This window comes from Tenrec ecaudatus, chromosome 2, assembly GCF_050624435.1.
Source record: "Tenrec ecaudatus isolate mTenEca1 chromosome 2, mTenEca1.hap1, whole genome shotgun sequence".
Taxonomy (NCBI): domain Eukaryota; kingdom Metazoa; phylum Chordata; class Mammalia; order Afrosoricida; family Tenrecidae; genus Tenrec; species Tenrec ecaudatus.
The window spans coordinates 123,928,244-123,950,866 of record NC_134531.1 but is presented as its reverse complement, the minus strand read 5'-3'; the positions used below and the strand labels follow the sequence as shown (position 1 = coordinate 123,950,866).

The 22,623-nt window shown below is 39.8% G+C and overlaps 1 protein-coding gene across 2 annotated transcripts in view; it reads right to left on the bottom strand.

Moving 5' to 3' along the window:
* Positions 1-466: 466 nt before the first annotated feature.
* PRR16 (proline rich 16) overlaps positions 467-22,623 on the bottom strand; it is a 237,955-nt gene continuing 215,798 nt past the window's right edge. For both annotated transcript variants that reach the window (XM_075541429.1, XM_075541430.1), the window contains one exon: positions 467-3,597. In XM_075541429.1, coding sequence (XP_075397544.1) covers positions 2,857-3,597 — 741 coding nt within the window. In that variant the 3' untranslated portion in view covers positions 467-2,856. The remainder of the gene's footprint in view (positions 3,598-22,623) is intronic.

Genomic DNA, 22,623 nt, shown 5'->3' with positions numbered 1-22,623 from the left:
ACAGGGCTTTCTACTCCCAGACTTTGTACTCCCATACACAGTTACAGTCTCAGAAATCCACAGGGCACGTCTGCCCTGTCCTGTAGGGTCACAATGAGTCGGCAGTAACCTCATGGCAGTGAGTGTGGATTTGGGGTTAATAAAGAGTTTAAACTTCCAATTTTAAAATCTGAAAGCTATATGAACTGACTATAGTACTGTGTAGCCATTTCTGACACTTTAATTATAAGTTGATAGGAAAATATTATGATGCCCTGTGTTAACTGTTTTCCGTATTTTGCAAGTTTACATACATGTAAAGCCATAACTTTCAGCATTTAAAGTTTTATTTTATTTAATTCAACATATTAAATAAAATAATGGAAGTAGTATATGGAGCAAATAAAATTTTTAAAATATCAGCACTACAATAACTTAACATATATTCTTATTATACATAAATTATAATAAATAGAGTAAGGCCAATAACTACACATTTTTCAGAAGCGCTTCCTAGGTTAATAATCATTTATCGATGTTTTCAATGTTAGCAGGTGTCATACTTTTAATATATGCTATAATCAAAAGAAAAGAAAGATTTCATGAGGTCGTATTGTACCTCGAGAAGGAAACATGAATTTGACATTCAGAGGCTGTATGTAGCCACGTGGGCTAGAGATTCTGATCCCTTCCGGCATTTTCGTCAGCACGTTCCCAACTTGGTGGATGACTGCTGTGCTGGGTTAAATATTGGGATTTTTTTTTTGCCAGAACTCAACCATTCCTACACTGCAACTACTTTATGGGAGAAAGGTGGAATGCAGGACCTTGCTAAAGATTTACATCAGAGACTCTAGAGAGCGTTTCTCTTCTCTTCAGGGATCCCGATGTGTCCAAAGCAGCTGGTGGCAGCAGGTAGAAAGCTCGACCTTGAAATTTAGCTTGGCTCCCCAAACAACAACATGGATCAAAATCTCAGCCTCCAGGTGCTCTTTCGTTCACAGTAACTGACTGGGGAAAGAAGATGAACCATATGCTCTTAGAATCGATGCTCCTTAATCTATGCACTAACACTTGATGGGCTTTTCAAAGGAGCAGCTTAAATCTAGATCATAATGAAACTATAAAGTTAACATACGTTTTTATTCCACTAGTCACTTATTGAGTCCATATTCATCAAACCTACAGATATTAGTGCATACATTTTAGAAGACATCCTTTCTTGGCTAGTGGTTTTATGTTTTGTAACCTTTGGAAAGCCGGGTCTATCCTGCCTGCCTTCGCTTCACGAGCAATGCACATCACATTCTACGTAAATGTCAAACATGGCATCATCCATTTGTCACACATGTGGGAGTGCGCTTTTCAAAGTGAAAGCCTATTTCCCCTACTTTTCACTGTCTAAAATATAAGCATTTCATAGAAAATTGTTTGAAACTATATTACACATTGTATGATAGAAAAAACCCAGCAAATAAATGATTGAAGACTACATTTCTGTAGTGATATAGTAATGCGTTAGATCAGAATACATGTGTACTTTGTATCAAGTTACACAACAAATATCTACCAAGATGACTCTCCTTACTTTAGAATATTTTGTTCTAATTTCATTCAATTGTTTATGGGTATTAAATAATATTGATTGTATGCCAATGTTTCTTTCTGTCTACTTAATAGATCACTTTTATTCAGGTGTACTCCTCTCCTCAAGAATCAAGGGAAATAAACTCATTTCTATTTCAAGGGAATACCATCCAATCAGTCCAAACCAATGAAATTGTGAAGTTTACTTGGCCCATGCATTGGGGAAATGACCTAAATTGATATTTTAGATAAGAAAAAAAGGATGGTGATTCAATGCGAAGATAAAACAATTCTCTCTTCTGTGGAGTAAAAGAATCAAGGCACTTTCATAGTTCTGAGGGAGCTCAGCTTAAGGCAAATGCTGAACAGATTCTGTTATCAGAGGCAACTATATTTTTCTCTACAATTCTCCTAAAAATATGGGTTCTCGTGGGAAGAGAGAGTGCGTGCTGATGTTGTGGGCAGAACATGTCATGGGCATCAGTGTGCTGCTTCTACTTTCTTTTTGAGAGGAGCTGAAAGGATCTGGAAATGGAGGATGAGTCCGTATGACGTGGAGTCTCATGCTTCAGGGAACATGTTGACAAACACTCATATGGGTCTTCCCCGAGCCCTGCCGTGAGAGTTTTTATTTTCATGTAAGGATCAACAAGGGAGTGAGTGAGTCACTGCTTTATTTCTGAGGAGCCATTGACTTTATCATCATTGACTGCTGTTTATTGACATAATAATATTTCCACAGATCAAAATCTTATGTTGCATATAAAACTCAACATATAATCATAATTGTATAATATAGAAAATATTTTTGGTATTGTTTTCAGCATTTAATATTGCAAAACTAGTCACAAACATCTTTAGAAAAAAAGTAGCAAAATAGTACTTCAGTATTAAAATCTCTTATTAAAAAGTCTGAGATCAAAGTGAAGAGTATGACATGGCTTTGATGCATAGATGAGTTAACATGAAAAAAGTGAATCCAATCCCATCTTTTAGAGTAGATCAATTTACTGTAAATCTGTAGGTCACAGTTTGTCAAAGGTCAATGGCAAGAATAATATAGTCATTTCTTCATTATTCACTGAGTTTTGATGATAAAACACTTAAAATACTCAGGATATAAACAATGTACTGCATACTTACCGGGTGATTTTTATGCCACTTTTCTGAATGCAGAATTAATATATTTGGGCTTTTATTGCTTGAGTAGAAAGTGCTCATTACTTATTATTTTGTGTTTATAATATAGAAATTAAAAAGGAGTTGTTATCTATTTTTTAATGGCATACATCACACCGTTGTAGTGGTTGATTTCCTCAGGATGGTCTTCTGTGGTCTGGGTGCAGTGGGAGGAGGCACAGTTGCAGGTCTGGGAGGGGGGAAGCTGCTGCTGTGGCTTAGCCCCAGCCCCCCATTTTCTAGTGGAAAAGGAGGGAGCTGGGGCGGAGGAGGGAGGGGAAGCTTTCCTGGTGGGTGGACAGTTTCACTGTGTAAGTGGCCCTCCCTATTGTTTCTGTTATACCGAGTATCACAGTCAGGACAATAGCCATGGTACTGCACCTTTTCATTAAAGCGGACTCTTTCCCGAGGCCCTGCCTGGGGACACCTGTCTTTCTCAGGTTTATGCCTCAGAGGCTGAACCGGAGCCTTGTCCAAGTTACTGTTGGGTATGCAACAGATGTCTCCATTTGGGATTTTGTTTGGTCCAGCGAGTAAGCCTCCATTTCGCAGAAGGGTGCCGTTGGTCCGTACGGGATTGACAGTGGGTACCACCCTTTGGGGGTCTTCAGACTTCACAGGTGTCAACCGTGGGGGCGGTGGTGGTGGGTTTGGCTTTCTCAGGACTGTGAGGATAGCAGATGGGTTTGCTGGGGGCTTAATGAGAGGTGCATTGGCCTTCAACTTGATCTTCTCTATGCTGGAAGCTGTTGTGCCGCTGGAGCTACTGTTCAGGGTGTCCGTTTTGGAGCTGTCGGTCATCTCATCCTCCAGCTGTAGGTCAGAGGTCAGGGTATCAATCTGGTCAACCACCTAGTAGAAAGGACAAGGTAATTGTGTTGAAGAATGACCCAAAGTGAAAGGTAATCGAAGCAATTTTATGGTTTTAACTGCTATGGGATCCTTGATAAACATGAACGACAAGTGTCATTGCTGCTTATAATTTGTGTGAAATATTTTTTACAAAAATCTACCATAACTTAAAGTAACAATTGTTTGATAATGTATGATTGCACATATTTAAGATATAAAATACCATTTACATATATGCTATATTCCTACTCAGCTCTACCCATCGGAGCTGGACTCCTGGTGTATAAATATCACAGACTTAGGAAAGCAAGAGGCCAGCAGGTTTCCTTCTTCCTATCACGTGCAGAGCTCGGAGAAACATTGTTACCAACTTGAGAGCGTGGAAACACTAGCTCCATTGTAAAACTATCACTTTTCTGGAGACCAACAGCCAGAACTTAGATCTCAGGACAAGCAGGCAAACTGAAATGCAGGAAGTTTCAAGTTCTCCAAAGACAGAGCGGGCCCGGGAAGCGGGCCGGGGAAAGCTGTTTCACCATCGGCGACTCCCAGTGCAAAGAGAGAACGGTCAGGAAGGAGAGCCAGGGAAACAGCTATGAATCTAACAAATTAGTGAAGGTTACATTTGCGCTTTCATGGCGTTTTACCTGTCTGCGTCACCCCTTGTCTCCATATCTTGAGAGAAACTGAGGAGAGGACAGAAAGGTGGGAAGAGCTCGGAATCACAGCAAACAGATGCAGATCCTTGTCCGTTTCACAGCAAGCAGGGATCCCAGGTCAACCCTCCCCCTCCAGGACACAGGCAAAGGTACCGGGCTATGAGGACACCGCGCTGTGTGATCTAGGGACGAGCAAGGTCAGGGGCTGACTGTGGGGCCGACCATCAATTTCCCCTCTTAATTGAAGAGAATTAAAAGAAGGCCATGAGAGCAAAGTATGACATCTCTCTCAAGACAGATGTAATATGCTGAATACTAATGACCGAAACCAGATAGGTTGTGTGATGACACCAAGAACATCATAGATGAAGAAACGGACATTAAAAAAACAAGAAAGAAGAAATGTCCAAAGGGGGTGTCAGGAGACTCTGAAACTTGGCCTTCATGCAAGGCTGGTAGCGAGCACGAATGAAATGTTGAAAGACGAATCACAGAATGATGACTGACTAACCCGGTGCAAGGGGACCAGTAACAGCATTGTAGGTGGACGGATCCACTGGATGGTGTATGATACGGAAAATATAAAGAATTTAAAAGTTTAAAAATAATAGCATATAATATAAAAATAAGGGTTCCTGGGGAGTAGGTTGGGGGAGGAAGGGGATAAAGGAGAGCTGATATCGAATTGTTCAAGAAGAAAGAAAACATTTTGAAACTGATTGTGGCAGAATTTGTACAATTATGTTTGATTAATTGAATTATGGATTGTTATAATATCTATGAGTGCCCAATAAAATGAATTTTTTGAAAGGAAAATGTCAAAGAGCAAATTCAAAAGACAAAATGAGTATTGACATGTGCTAAGACCCTGAGTAGGAATAGCACCGGGACGAAGAGGGCATCTGAGAGGCGCGCAACAGCCAAGATGGCGGCACAGTCACTGGATGCGGCGGGCTTTCTGCCCGCATCACAGAAAGGGCTGCGGGAAGGCTACTCTGCATTATTGTCTCTGTGGCAGAGTTAGCGACCCAACTAGAAGTAAGGGCCCCTACACCTTTAATACACATTTTCAGTATTAAATGGACATACAGCAGTGGGACAGATTTATCCTATTTAGTCTTTTGATAAATAGTAGACATTTTTAAATGCCTCAGTATACCATACTGAATTGTTTCATTCCATCTGGAAAGCACAGATTTTGGGGATTTGGGGTTTTTTTTTTGTCCTATCCTAAAACAAAACAAAAACTATATTTAAATACATGTTATGGTGATGCCATTTTAAAAATTCACAATAAGCTCAAAGCCCTCTGTGCTCATGGATGCTCGGCTCCTGTGCACTGTGCAAAGGTGAGCACTTTCTTCTGGGAGTGACCTACAGCAGTCAGGCCTTGCACTGACATTTCCGGCCATTGTTTCTGGATTGATCCTCCTTTTGTTTCAGCAGAGTATACACATGAGATTTGAGCTCCTTCAATACACCACCCACTTATTTCATTGTCTTCTGCTTGGTTAGAGAGCAGTCCATAGTTTGGGTCAGAAGGGAGTGAGGGCAGGGGCAGAGTTACAATTTCTATGCTGTGTGACCCAGAATATAAATTACATTCATGAAGTCCTAACTTCACGCACTTCTGGAAAGTACAGTGATGACTTGCATTCAGGGATTTGATGTTTTAATAGAAAAATATCAAGTTTGTGGAAACAAAATATTTATCTTAATTGGATAAAAGGGTTAGAACACACACAGCACTTCTGAAGATGAATGAAATGAAGAAAAAATACAAACCTCAGGTTATACTGCGGAAGTATTCCCCTGGCAAACTACTGAATGATGCACAGAGCATTAGGTAAAGCTAGACGGAGATCACAGCCGCTCTACTAAAATAATTGGCTGACATTCAAATCTTTTAAAAGGTTGGTCGAGAAAGAAGTCCAAGCTGAAATGAAGGGATGAAGACGATGTAGAATGTCAAATAGTAGATGGAATATCAATTATAATGTTTCAACAAACGAAGGCAGCTCCATAACCACGCACTAGTCTATACCCAGAAGACTGGAAGCCAGTTGTCTGGCCAATTGACTGGAGGAGGTGCCAGTTTGTGCACATTTCACAGAAAGAAGACTCTCCACAAAGCGAACTTACAGAGCAGTATCATTATTATTGCATGCAGGTCAAATCTGATGAAGTCAATTTAAAACACAAGCAAACAAAGAGCTGTCGTACCAGCACATGGACAGGGAACTGCTGGAGCCATAGGGGAGAATAGAGAGCATAAAACCAGCGATGATAATTGCTGAAGCCAGATGAATCTTGGCTGAATGTAGATCTCAATTAGATGTTTATCTGCGTTCCATTGATATGCAAGGTAATACCACTGTGGAGAGGCAGTGGAGTGAAATTTCTTAACACCCAAGTCTGGAAATCTCACCAGATAATTACGCAGGACGACAGAAGCAACCGTAGTGAGACTTAACTCTTGCGCGCTTCTTTGTACATGCCATCAGGAAACAAAGCGAATTAGGCCCTAGAAAGACATCATGATTAGCAAGCTGAGGGCTAGTGAAATGGAGGAAGACACACTATGCTCTGGATTCATAAAGGTTTACAGCAAGAGGCTCAATCAGAGCAATAATTATGAAGTGACAGTCTCATGCGGTGTTCTGCTCTGTTCTAACAGAAAGGCACCATGACATTTTGCTTCTTAAAATATAAAAACCAAACTAAATGCAATTCTGACTCATAGCAACCCTTTAAGACAGAGCAGAACTGTCCCGGTAGGCTTGTGAAACAGTAAACATTTACAGAAGTACAAAGCCTCATCCTTTTTTTGAGGATAGACTGGTGATTTTGAACTGCCGAACACGGGGTTCGATGCCCAAATTGTAACTCGCTACGCCACAGGTACTCCTTATTTAAATATAAATTCTCACTGCCTTTGAGTACCTTGTTTCATGGTTTGTCCAACAAGCCAGGGTAGAATTAGCACTGCAGTTTTCTGAGACAGTCACTCTTTACAGGCGTACAAAGACTTGTCTTTCTCCTGCGTAATGGCTGGTGCTTTTGAACTGCTGACCATGTTGTGAGCAGCCCAACCTATAACTAGGGCTCTTTTAAGTACCTCAAAAAACTACGGCAATGGAGTGGATGCTGACTATAGGACAGGGAAGAACTGCCCCTAGGGGATTCCAGGACTGTAACTCTTTACAAGTTAGACAGCCTCATCTTTCTCCCATGCAGCAGCCGCTGGATTCTAACTGCTGACCTGGCTATTAACATTCCAATGTGCAATCCACTACTCAACCAGAGCTCCATTATAGAGAAATTAATATTACAATTCAGGATCAGAAATCTCCCTGTGAAGAGTCAAGATTGCCTCTTGACAAGTATGCCTTTCCCTGGCTTTTGGCCTCTCAGATACATGGCCCTGTGTTTCCTGGCCTCCTTGGACAATGCTTTAAAGCTCTTTTATAGCATTACCAAAACATGCTCAAAGGGCACACGACGCCACTATTAGCCTTAACCCCAGGCACTCAATTCTAGCTCGGTAAGTCAGTGTACACAGTTCCCTCAACAACTGTCTGGAGGCAGCCACCTCTTCAAGTGAACCACCTGCCCAAAGGAACACCACCCTCTTTTATTATACTCCGGCTCCGGAGTCTGCAGCTACTGGTCCTCTGACTCGCCCATTCAGCTTCCCTGGCGTCCTGAATCATGGATGCTTGATAACCTGGGACCTCAGGGACCAAAGAATATGTTCCAACTGGGTTGATCTTTGTCAGTGGCAGTGAAATCCACATCCTTCTGCCAATGGCTCATATTCTACATAGCAGGATGGCAATATGGACCAAACCTCATGTAAAGTTCCATATTTTTATCATCAAAATCAATCCTATTAACAATTACTCAAAACAGACTTATAGAATCCTATCATCATCTTCCAGGACCTTTTCTTACACATGCCTATCATGAAAGGAAGAAATAGATCCAATTGGCATGGTCCTAGCCGGTGGATTAGGGGAGGTACAAAGACTATCTCTATAAAAGCCACACTGAACAGTTCACCACACCACATGAGACATGAGAATAAATAAACAAAACAAAAAATTAAAGACAGTTTTTAACCTTAGACAAAGAGGAAGAATTATGCACATTGGGGGTTATCAAGTAAAGCTGGGATATTTTATCTCTTATATAACTTTATCTTGACTGGAGGACATGCCTAGAGGTCAAAAATCAGACCTCGATCTATTTCAGGTTTTTCTTTCTTTTAAAAAAATGTAAATATTTTCTTTTAAATTATTTTTTCTTTTCTGGGTCAGTGGTTTTCTTTTTTGCTGTAATTATTGTGTTCGCTTTTGTTGCTTTGTCTTATTGTGCCTTGTGTTTTAGTGTATATTAGTATTTCTGAAGATCTATCTAGATAAGATAGGCTGCATGAACAGTCTGGAGGAGAAAACAATAGGACTGATGGTTCTGGGGGGGGGGCATGGGAGATGGAAAGGCTGGGGAAAGGGGGTGGTGTTGACCAACCTAGGGACAAAGGAGCAACAAGTGATCAAAATTAGTGGCAAGGAGGGTGTGAGAGCCCTGGTAGGATCCAGCAAGGGCAATATAACCAAGAGAAATTACGGAAACCCAGGTGAAGGCTAAGTATGATATTGGGATAAGAGAAGAGTAAAAGGAAATAGAGGAAATAACTAGGAGATAAAGGGTATATATAGAGGTCTAAATACAAACATGTACATATGTAAATATATTTATATAGGAGGGTGGGGAAATAGATCTATGTGCATATATTTGTAGGTTTAGTATTGAGACAGCAGATGGACATTAGACCTCCACTCAAGTACTTCCTCAGTGCAAGAACACTCTGTTCTATTAAATTGGCAGTCCATGATGCACATCTTCCTGACATGATTGCTGAAGACAAATGTGTGCGTAAGCAAATGTGGTGAAGAAAGCTGAAGGTGCCCAGCTATCAAAAGATATAGAGTCTGGGGTCTTAACGACTTGCAGGTAAACAAGCAGCCATCTGGTGAGAAGCAACAAAGCCCACATGGAAGAAGCACACCAGCCTGTGTGACCACAAGGGGTAAAAGGGATCAGGTATCAGGCATAAAAAAAAATCATATCATTGTAAATGAGGGGGAGTGTAGAGTGGAGACACAAAGCCCATCTGTAGATAACTAGACACCCCTTACAGAAGGGTTGTGGGGAGGAGATAAGCCAGTCAGGGTGCAGGGTAGCAATGATGAAACATATAACTGTCCTCTATTTCTTAAAAGCTTTCCCCACCCCACCCCTCACTATCAGGATCCCAATTCTACCTTAAAAATCTGGCTAGACCACTGGTACAGATAGAAACTAGAAACATGAGGAATCCAAGACAGATGATCCCTCAGGACCAATGGTGAGAGTGCCGATACTTGGAGGGTGGAGGGAGGGTGGGGTGCAAAGGGGGAACTTATTACAAGGATCTACATATAACCTCATGCCTGGGGAATGGACAACAGAAAAGTGGGTGAAGGGAGACATCAGACAGTGTAAGACATGACAAAATAATAATCATTTATAAATTATCAAGGGTGCATAGGGAGGGGGGAGTGGGAGTGGAGGGGGAAAATGAGGAGCTGATACCAAGGACTGAAGTAGAAAGCTGATGTTTTGAGAATGATGATGGCAACAACTGTACAAATGTGCTTGACACAATGGATGTATGTATGGATTGTGATAAGAATTGTTTGAGACCCCAATAAAATGATTTAAAAAATATTTATCTTAAGTAATTGGGAAAAATATTCATTTGTGGTTTCATTTGCTATATCAATCCCTCCTCTGTTAAATATTAAATATTTAAAAATTGAAAACAAATAAGTACTTAGTGGAAGTCTGACAAAGTTAGAAAGAATGAGAAGTCCCCCATGCCACCACCATATGGAGAACACACTGAACAACATAGGAGTTTATTTATTTATTCAGTATGATGTGATTGCAGCCACCTAGATGAATAAATTAGTCTGACAACGAATCCACTGTATCATTGTAATTACACTTTTCTGTTTTGCTTACGCTATTTTAAGGTATCACGTTGTAACTAATTAAGTCTTATCCACAAGGCTGGTAGAATTAAAGAGAAAAAAAATCAGAGAAAGAAGCTGTGGAGGGACATATTTTTTGCAGAGATGTGGAGATGAGAAGACAGTATGACATCAAAAGTAGCAGAAATGTAAGACTATACATCCCACTGGTGTCAAGGAAAAATAGCAGAAATCTGATCAATCGTGGCCACTCAAATCCACAGAGCACTTCATTTGTTAATTCAATGAAACAGAGAGTGTGATAGCTTTCGTGTCAATTTGGCTTTAGGCCTCAGTAGTTTTGCTCAAATCCCCTACTTTGTGATGTAACACAATGCAGTCAGCTCTGTGATGAAGCCAAGATAATGCAATGAAGTCTGGGAGCAGCTGGCAGTTGGGTGGTTGTGGTGGGCACAACCCTCCAGAGCAGGTCTCAGCCTTGATGCTATTGGAAGCAGGGCCCCTGGAAGAGGCAACCTGAACCTTTTAAAGCAGACTCTGTGGGAGAGCTTGTCACTGCTGCTGGGTCTGGATCTTGCATTTGGTCCAGGGGTCTCCTGCTACAGTGCCAGCTGAGCTTAGGAGCCATCAGCAGACTTCTACCTTGGGTTCTTTCGACTTTCCATCTACCAGAAGTGGTCTTCCTGTTTCATCTTTATGCTTCCTTGTCCATCAGTCTCTGGAGCTATAAGAGTAAAAAGAAGCCTCCATCTCACCATCCGACCCATGAACTTACACTGCACTGAATTTACCTGCTCCTAAAACTCAGTGAGCCATTTTACTTATATAAACGTCTTTGTATATCTATATGAACATGACTGATTTTATGTCTCTGGAGAACACAACCTAACACAAAGATCTTTTAAGAAAAGCCAGACAAGGGAGAGGGTTTTGCTTGATCATTTCAGAGTTTTGCCTGAGCCTTTAGCCTGTCACACAAAAAACCATAGTAAGATTGTGTCAAAATTCAGAACAATGATAAACAAAGTTCAGGGAAAAAATGGCACTCAAATTTTTCTGAGGTGGGAAAATATCTCTAAATATTTTCAGAAATGAAACCAGATTGGAACAAAAATATGTGCTATGAACATAGTTAGTTGTACAAAGCAAAATTAAGATTAGAATTTTTTCTATATATCGTAAACACAAAGAATGAAAGTAGACATAACCTTATGACAATTTACAATGGTATTAAAGAAAAAGCAGGTTTATTAGAGAAAGAAAATTTTAAGTGCTTCTTTCCATACTTTGTTCTTTCAGAAATATTCAACTTAATATATGTAGTAGAACTGGCCTGTTTATGAGTCTTTCACCTCAGACAATGTCAGCATGAATTTCCATCTTTGTATGCTTGGCAGAGAAAATGCTGAATGCACATAGCAAGTAGATCTCTATGAATAATTTGCTGAAAGGAGAATTTGAATGACTGTAACAATTAATATAATTTATGATATAATTATCTTTAAATATCTGTCCAAGCATCTCTAGATATATTTATATTTTTCCTAAATCCTATCTGACTTAAAACAATATAATGTATAGTCAAGCTGTAATAAAACCCAGCAATTCTCTTTCCATCGGAGTGAATTTTCTCTAGGGCATCATCAACAATTCTCAAGTGCAAGGATTTAAACTGCAACTTTGAAGGAGGGCAAGAGGAATTACATTCGAAATTAAACCTATACAGGAAATGGGTCGGCACTGTGCACTAACCATTGGTCTACTCACAAGAACAAGATAGGAGTTCAGACCAGCTAACTGCACAATGGAGAAGGACGAGCCTTTATGAGCCCCATAAAGATTTACTCTTGGAAAGTCTTTAGAGGGTGAATATGAAGATAAGTCAACTTGATTTCCAGTGTGCTTGGCTAAACATATTAATCCATATTAAATATGTAATATGTGTAATAATATATGTATATCATATATATGTAATCAGTTTATAAAATAATCACATTTTAAATAAATGACATCAGTGGCAGATGGTAGATGATTGAGAGACCAGACATTTTTACCAACAGAAAGAGACAGGCACTAGGCCTACTTAGTCATAATTATTTTCCAGTGCTCAGTGGCTGAATCTAAATGCAGGCTGACCAAAAAAAAAAGGCTTCCTGTAGTAATAGCAAAATACACAGGATAGATAGAAGCACTGGTGCATTTGAATTATGATGCTGGTAAGAATCCTGAAAGCACCCTGAAACTCCCAGAAAATCAAAAGCTGACTTGGAAGCAGTACAGCCAGTATGCTCCTTAGAACAAGGATGGCAAGACTTTTATCTGGTGCTTTGGACAGGTTATCAAGAGCGATCAGTCCCAGACGTGCTTAGAAGAGGATGACCCTTGACAAGGTGTCTTGACATAGTGGCTGCGGTGCTCAAACAGAGCAGTGACTGTGGGGAAGGTGCAGGCCCGGCAGGGCTTCATCCTGCTGTCCACAGGGCTGCAGGAAGGGCGAACCAACGAGGCGGCCTCTAAGGACAACAAATGCTGGACAGCGAGTGGTGGAGCCTCCCAAATCTTTCCTTAATGTGTTCCAACGCACACTTGAGAGGAGCGAGAGAGAGTGCTGCAGTCACCAGTAATGCTGCAGGGAGAAAGGAGGTCCGGCTGCCGTGTCTCGTCTTGCTAGACTGAACCAGTGACTGGAAAAACAAATGGCTTCAAACAGCAATTCGGAGATATGTAGGACGAGGCAATGCTTCGTTACATTGTCCATAGTGTCACTGTACATCAGAACTGACTTGACAGCACTTGGCAACAACAACATATGGACTCACAAAGTTTATTTCTGTGTTATTTTTCTCTATATTGATCACTTATTTATCTATCTATTCATCTATCTTTCCTTCTTTATCTCTATAAATCCCAGTGAAATGTTGACCATATTGAAACAAATAGTTCTTTTCTATACTGCAAGAAGCATTGTACTGCATTACCAGATTACAGAAACTATTTGGCACTTTTGAATTCATATTTTATATCGGTCCTGTGATGTTATGAAGTGCAATTTACTACATTGTATTAGAAACTACGAATAGAAATGTGTGCATTGTTACACAATCTGCCTAACCCTGTTTTGACATTTATTTATTTAAAAGAATCTGTATGAAGCACATCAGCCTGTGCAATCATGCAGGTGTCTATGGGATCAGATAACAGGCATCAGAAGACCCCAAACAAACAAATGAACAAAAGACATATTGTTGAGAATGAAGGGGTCAGAGCACAGACCCCAAACCCATCTGTAGACAATGGTACATCCCCTCACAGAAGGGTCACAAGGAAGGCATGAGTCAACCAGGGCACAGTATAGCTCCACTGAAACACACACTATTCCTCTGGTTCCTTGACCCAAGCCCTGTCCTTCACTGTGGATTGGCTGGAGTATGTGCACATGTACAGACAGAGTTCCCTATATATTGAATCCAGAAATAGAAACCAGAGTAGTGATACCAGGAGGGGAAGGGGGAGAGAAGAGGGGCAAAAGGGGGACCTGTGCAATGATAGACACATAACCACACAACCCTCCCAGGGGGGCGAACAACGGAAACCATGTGGGAAGGAAGACAGTGGTTGTGTACGATCTGAAAATAACAATAATTTATAATTGGTCAAGGGATCACAAGGTTGGTGAGAGGGAGAGGACAGAGAGGAACTAATACCAAGGAATCAATAGAAAGTAAATGCTTAGAAAATAATGATGGCAACATATGTACAAATATGCTTGATACAATTGATGTATGGACTGTTATAAGAGCTGAGATTCCCCAATAAAAAGGATCTTTGAATAAAATAATAAAAAATGAAAGTTCTTTATGAACTCTAAGGGATCTTGGAGATGCTGGCCAATGAGAATTAGGTTAACTAATTTCAAGGTTGGTGGGTCGAACCCACCAGCCACTTTTCAGGAGAAAGATAAATCTGATCCCATAAAGGTTTTTAGCCGTAGCTTTATTCCCTCAGGGTTGCTCTGAGTCCAATAGATTGGGAGAATTTGGAATTGACTCCAGGACTGTGAGTTTAGTTTGTGGCTTGGACCATAAACATTCAGGAAAAGGAGTGACTCATCCCCCTTTGAACTCCTGAAGGCTAAGAGACTACCCTAGAAGTGCTGCTTAGTTGGGGAACACTGAATGCTGGCTCCAAAGAATGATTAAGAACATCGCCTTTGCTTCCCAGAGCTTTCGTTGAATTGCAAGGGCAAACATAATTTCTGTAACAATATTATTAATTTGAGAAATCTGGCCAACTATCTACTGCAATAGGCCCAAGGTTTTCCCGTGTTCTTGTTAAATTGAACATGTATTTCTTCGCACTTTGAAAGATCTTGCACACCACAATGTGAACGCAGCACACAGGGTCAACTCTGACCGTCTCTGGCTACACAGAGGAGAATCCCACTTCACACAAATTCAAGGGCAACTGCCATAAAATTGGGGTCAAACATGCCTCCTATCTTCATCCTTCCTTACCTGACACCAACTGTGTCTCCCACAGCATTCTACTTCTCTGCTTGCTTTGATAATTCAATGGAATGGCCAAACAGAACTCATACGATACTCACAATTAAAGGGGTTTATTAGTAAAGTTAGCAGATTACCATAAGGCAAGATCCGTAAGCAATAAGCATCTAGCTGTTGCTTCATAGCGGCGCCTCTCCTTAGCCAGCAGTCTCTGTCTCTGGTTCTTAGTCTCTCAGCCACGTGGTGCCTTGGCTTCTGCTTCTCTGGGTCGGAAAGCGCCTGCTCCTCTGGCTCACAGTCTCCTCCTGGTTGGTTTCCATGTTCCATCTCAAGGTCTCCTTGCCTTGGCCTCTGGTTTGGACCTTGCTCTTTTTCTCATTCCCATGGTCTCTGTCCCTTGCCCTCTAGAGTCTCTGGTTTCAGCTTCAGACACTTTAATTTCCTCTACTGGTAGCTCTCCATCCAATGATGCTAAGATTTCTCTCTGTGTGCGCTGAGACGGCTCTTATGCACGGAGGAATGGCTCTGAGGGGCGTTTTTGGGCTTTCAGCTGACCGTATCCCTAAGGAAGCAAATGGTGGTGACTTGGTTCACACCGGCTACTGAAGTGGAGACTGCAATCCACCTTAATCCTGTTCATTAACATATCAAAGAATTCCATCCAAAATGAAATCAACCACAGGCATAGAGGTCAGAATTTATAATGAATCATATAAGGTATTATGCTGAAGGGCCATATTAACGGGCTAGGGCTCACATAATATTATATCATCAAACTCTTTTTGCTCCCTTTTCAAACATAAACAATTGAGTATATAATTTATATAATTAATAAAACAGTTACAATTAAAACAAGGAGAGAGCTAGCGTTCCTCTTATTAACATCCAGAGGTGCTGCAGGACCAGGGAACTGACGTGACCTGGCTCTTCTAACCAAAGTCTCCCACTCCCAACAAATGCCACTTCCCTGCATGGGGGTGGTGAGAAGGTGGGAGGACGATACTGGGAGGAATCATCTGTGAGTAATTATAAACAGGAAACTCTATAGAGTGCCACCCTTCGGTGTATAAAAGGAGCCCTCTGAGAAGCAGGAGGAGGGGTTTCATTATCAGTAAGAGCCAGGAGCGGTGCATGTCCTCTGGAACCTGAGATCCCCACACAGCGGCCCTCCTGGACCCAGAAGACAGCTCTACCATCCAGGGAGCAGCAGCAGAACTGGGAGCCAGAGCATGGGACAGAGTAATGGACTTCCCACATCAAGGAGCAAGTTGAGTAGCACTCTAGGAGGATGACTTATAGAGTGGGGTGTCCCCAGGCTGAAATTGGGGGAGGCGGACTTGCTGACTCGTAGAAGTGGAGCTGAGTGCCTTTGGGCGGAGGATTACTGGAGTGGGGTGCTTCTGGGTACTTAATACAGGGATCTGGGTTTGCTGACCCAATGAGTTTGAGCTGAATACCTTTGGGTTGAAGTTGATAGCAGAGTAGTATTCCCCTTTGGTCATTTATTAGCAGAGCTAAAATTATGTGATATGCTCTGATAAACACCCACCCTGAACATTTTTCACTGGCATTAACTTATTCACTTCTTTAATAGACCCTTTAATCATGGATTTTGTGTATGAGTTCTGTGTAGCCATCCCAATGGCCATTAGAAATCAAGTAGAGCAGTAAAATCAAGAAAATTATTTAAGAATTTATAGGTAGGTACTCCAGGATATGTACAGCAATATCCTGAAGCTATCAAATCCTGAAGCTCTATTAAAATGTCCTGTTTTGCCACTGCTAGTGTCCTCTTCATTTCGATATCCAAGTTCAAGGCTACAGATGCAGACTTCATGCATGTTTCAACAGAAAGAATGGAAAAGTAAGGGGAAAACACACATTCCATTTTAAGAAGATACTCAGGAATAATGTATTATGGATCTTACATCTTACTGGTCAAACTTTAGGCTCCAAGATAGAAGTTTCACTGTTTGTTGTATCCAGCAAACAACAGAACGGAGCTGAAGATAAGAGAACAGCACACATAACTTTGGTTCTTCTACAAAAAGAAGAGTGTAGAAATGGTCATCTATATGGTGGCAAATAGAATCCTGTGGAACAGAAAGTGATAGCTAAAAAACCACAAGCATCTAATTATCCTTGTTAGAAAGTAAATGTATTCTGTAAACTAATTTGAAGTTTGATCTATTTACAAGCATTGTTTACAAAAATGATCCTTTTATTCAAAGATAGAATTCATGAATATATTTTGTTGTTTGCTTCTGCTAAGAATTTGCAAATATTACTCCGTTATTTGGAAGTAATTAGTTTAAAAAATTAAATTACTTTAGACATCTAAGATGGATGGTTTTTCTTCCTTAACACCTGTTCTTTAAAACTTAATTAGGCAGAGTAAAATATGGAATCTAAGAACAAAGAAAATAAAGGCTGTAAGAAAAAATAACTAACCCAGAAAATTGAAATAGACAAAATTTAAGCACATCAAGTACACTATAAGCTTAAAATTGTTCCAAATTAAAACAAGAAATCAAAACACACACACACAAAATAGGTAGAAAGAAAATGGATTATATTCAGCACATGATATGATTGGAATGTTGTCATCTCTTAGTGATTTAAGGATGACATGAATCATTGCAGTATTGGTAATGAGAAATTGAAGGTGTCCAAGAAGAAAATTCATTTACATTATTTAATTAAATCCCCTTTGAGAGATTTAGGTTTAGAGAACAGGCTTGCACTTCACTTCTATGGATTCATTAACAAAGTTACATCCTTCTTTTATTGTTGAATTCTATTTTCTTTATTTTTCCCATTTTATATAGGCAAAACAGAAAAATATTAATCCCTCATCCTTTATAAAGATGAATCAAATGATATGGCTTGAGGCTGGGTAAAAAAGCATGTTCAAGCCTATGGTTTAGATAGCTATTCTCATGGAAAACAAGCAAGGAGTTAAAAGGTATGAACTTGAAAAATGCCAAGATATGGGTTGGAGATGAAAAAGTGATGTTACTAATATTTTCTTAGTTAGACCTGGAGTTGGGGTGTGGTTATGGTGGGGAGATGCCTATTGATGTTAAAATTGAGAGAGGGAGAGAGAAAGAACCTAGAAATGGATTTAATGATAGAAGGAATTTGAAAGGAAAAGGCTTTTCCTGAAGTGTAACTTTTTAACATTTTGCTATAGAATAATGTAGGTACATTTCAAAGAAACGCACTCACTGCAATACGGTCAATTCTACTTATCTACTCTAGCTTACTACTGTGGATTTGATCTTAACCATTCTCATATTGACCCCCACGACAAAGTGGAACTGCTTCTGGGGGTTTCTGAGATTGGAAAGCTTAATGGGAGTGGAAAAAAATCATCTTTTTTCGGTAGAGGTGCTGATGCTTTTGAACCACTGACCTTGAGCTTAGCAGCCCAATTCCACTAGGTTCCCACATGACGCTGTTAGGCTAGGGAGTCATTCTGACCCTGAGTGACCTCTATGCAGCCCAGAATCAGACACTGTCCGGTCCCGCACCCCCTCCATTGTTCCTATGCTGGAGCCATTGTTGCAGCCATCCTGCCAATCCGCCTCCTTGAGGGCCTTTCTCTGTTTTTCACTGTTCCTCCACTTTAACTAATCTTAATATTCCTTTCCAGGCACTGGTCTCTCCTGACAATATGTTCAAGTTGAAGTGTGTGCCACATATTGTCTTTAATTCTAATAGTTTGGAGTTTAATAATAGAAAAATTTGCTGAAACTGTAAATCCTTAAGAGAGCACACAGCCTGATCCTTGCTGGAGTGGCTGGTGGATTTGAACTGATGCCCAATGGTTAACCCATAGCGCCACTAGGAGACAAAGCAAAGGAGGCAGAGAAGGGCCAGACAATTGAAGATTGTTTAGCACAGTTTGGATTCTGGTTGCAATTTACAGTTCATCCCAGATATTTGGAGTTGCAGCACTTGATTAGTGTCTTGATAGAGTACAAAATGGTTCATACATTTAGGAGTCCTGGTGGCTTCCTCGTTGAACTGCTAACCTCAGACAGCAGTCTGGGACTGTCAGGCCCTCCGTGGGAGAAAGGTAAGGCTCTCTGTTGCTGTCAAGAGTTAATCTCAGAAACAAACCCACAGGGCCATTCTACCCTGTCCTACAGGGTTGGATCAATCATAATAAACTCAATGGCAATGAGTACTGGTCTGGAGAGCAGCTCATTTAGAGTCCTAGTGGTATCATCAGAAAAACAGTGGACTGTTAAACAAAATGCAGTGGTTCAAATCCACCAACCTCTCTATGGGAGCAAGGTGACACTGTGTGCTCCCTTCTTGATTTAGCCTTGGAGACCCTATAAAGGTCACTATGGCTCAGAATGAACCCAATGGCAGGGGGCTTCATTTAGTTTTTAGTAGTTCATGTAGGCTTAAGTTTTATTTTTCACAACTATACCTAGGTCATTATATAGATATCCAAGGTTGAAATATAAAATTCAACTATAGGTATGATTTGTTTAACATTAATGAACCCTTGAAACTTCCTTAGGAAATTATACAAATGCCAAGTGTTTGTTAGCTTGATCACCAAATAGTATAAAAAAATAAACTCTGTAAGCAACAAAATTGAAATGTACAAGTTTCTTTTTGCTTGTTTTTTGTAAGAGACAAACTATGACACAATAGTGTCTGGTTTTCAAAATGGGTGCATAAGCAAATGTGGGGAAGAAAGCTGATGGTGCCTAGCTATCAAAAGATATAGTGCCTGGGGTCTTAAATCATTGAAGATAAATAAGTGGCCATCTAGCTGAGAAGTAACAAAGTCCATGTGGAAGAAGCACACCAGCCTGTGTGATCATGAAGTGTCGATGGGATCAGATATCAGGCATCAAAGACCCTGAACAAAAAAAAAAACAACAAAACATATCATTGTGAATGACAGCAAGTGTGGAGTGGAGATCCAAAGCCCATCTGTAGACAATTGGCCATCCCCTTATATAAGGGTCACAAGGAAGAGACTAGGCTGTCAGGGTGCAGTATAGCATACAGCTTACTCTAGTTCTTTAATGCTTCCTGCCCCCCACTATCATGACTCCAATTCTACCTTATAAATCCGGATCGAACATGCACACAGGTACAGATAAGAGCTGGAAACACAGGGAACCCAGGACAGATAAACTCCTCAGGAACAATATTGATAGTGGTGATCCTAGGACGGTAAGGGGAAGGTGGGGGGAGAAATGGAGAACCAATCACAATGATCTATATCTAACCCCCTCCCAGGAGGATGGATAACAGAAAAGTGGGTGAAGGGAGACATTAGTCAGTGTAAGACACGAAAAAATAAAAATAATTTATAAAATAACAAGGGTTCATGATGGTGGGAGGGTGGGAGAGGGAGGGAGGGGAAAAAATGAGGAGCTGATACCAAGGGCTCAAGTAGAAAGAAAATGTTTTGAAAACAATGATGGCAAAAAATGTACAAATGTACTTGACACAATGGATGGATGTATGGATTGTGATGAGTTGTATGAGTTTAAAATGATTTTTTAAGTATCTGGTTTTATTAAATGATTACTACTGTAAACATTTTTAGTTCCTCTTAGTGGACACAAAAAATCCCTAAATGGACATGCGTTAATTCAAATTGTCACATGTCCAAATGCTTAATAATAACAAGGACTAATATTTCTCTTACATTCTTTAAGCGTGAGAAATGCTGAGAATGTTCTTCCATTTTAATTTTATAACTAGGTCTCTGCACATATGATCATAATATTGGACTTTGTTTTTCCAAACTAGCCTATGAAATCTTCAGTTCAGCTCTTTTCTTTAATTTCTTTCATTTTATTTAGGTATTTTCTGTTCAAGAGAATGTTTCAGAGTTGCTTCTGACATCTATTTTGTTCTTTGCTTTCTCTGCTGTATTTTAAACGACTGTTTTCTTTTCTTCCATATATTTGATGTCCTTGATGTGATCACACAATCTGTTTAGTCTTTGATCCCTAGGGTTCAGTGGAACGCATCTATTCCTGAAATGGCCTCTAAATTTAGGTGCTCTGTACAAGGCTGCACCTTTATCTCATGGACATAGTTAATTTTCCTAAATGTTAGTTTGAATTTGCATATGAGTGGTTTATGAAGGCTCTTTGATTGGCTACTAGCCTCTTCTGACTAATATTATTGAGTTTTTTTTATTATTATTGAGTTTTTATCTTGTCTTTCTACAAACATATTTCATTTCATTCATTCGTATTCCATCCAGGGAGCTATAGTAATCGTCCATGTGGCTGGTAAAATTTATTTGAAATGAATACATCATTGGTCCTTCAAAATTTTATCAAGAGAGAAAATCTTTTTCAGCTACAGAAAGAGAATTACAGAAGAGAGGTGGGTAATAAGGGAGTGATAAGGGAGACTGTGTTATTGTGCTATTAAGTCTGCTAGAGTTACGTAATAGAAATGAACTATTCTTGATGATCACTTCTGGGAAGTCCCGAAGTTACCGCTCATTTTAGGTGAGATATTTACTATTTCCCATTACTTGTGATACCCACAGAAATATATAGTGGCTAAAATGTCACTGGTCACCAGTTTTTGTTTGTTTTTCATAAGATATCACATTGTTTAACAAGCAACATACTGATTCTATTCTGGGGCTCCCTGTAAATTGTGGAAAAGAAAACAACCTTAATCATAATTACTTGAGCAGCCTAATACAAGTAAAAGATACATCTAGTTGAATCTTGTGAAGTATGCAATTCAAAATGATTCAATTATGTTAATAATGTTCAAAAGAGTCTGTAACTCAAGATATAAAGCTATAAACTAACATAAAAGCTTAGTTATCAATTTCTGTATATTGTAGCATGTGTAAAATTTTTAATGAAATTTACCTCATTGTTATTGATGTTAAGAAATTCTATGATAGATATTCTGAATAAATTGGAAGAAAAATTTCTCTCTATCTAACCCATTATTCCATTCAACCATTCAATACAACATGTGAATTTTAGTCAAAACCAAAGCGCTTCTGATATACTTGACCTTTCATCATCCAGTCTTTCAGAACCCTGCCCTCTTATTTGTGTGTGTGTGTGCATACATCCAGTAGAATTCATGCTCTCATTTGTGTGTGTACACACATACATTAGAATTCATGCTCTCATTTGTGTGTGTACATACAAACATTAGAATTCATGCTCTCATTTGTGTGTGTGTGCATACATACATTAGAATTCATGCTGTAGATGTCCTCTCTCTGTGTCCTCTAACCCCAAAGACTTTGGACCAAACCTTGAATTTCAATGTTGCTGAATTCCCTTATTAGCAGTATATTATAACCATGTAGCTGAGCTCTGCTATAGACTCAAAAGGGTAGAGTTATCTCATTATGTCTGTCTGCCAGCACTATAACTAAACATTTGTCGAATATTTTCACCCCTGAAAAGGTGCATCAGGTTTTCTTCAGTCTCTGTAGCCCCTTCGCCCTGTATTCTCATAATCTGGTATCTTATTGTACAAATAAAAACAAACAAGTCAATTAAATATTCAGGACACTCTTAACTTCATCTAAGAAGCTCTCTTGGCAGTGTACCACCTCCTCCTTTTTCCTGGCAATGGAACTTGATTCAATTGTGATTTTTCATATATATATATGACAGATACCTAGGAGGGCAAAGGGAAGTCAGTGAATTTAGGTATAGAAAGAATTTCCAAAGAATGTTTTGCGCCATGTAAGTATTCTCAGTGAAACACAAAGTAACATCAGTAAATAATATTAAACTCCAATAAATATATAGTCTCATCTAAGCCTCAAGAAGAATGTAAAATAAA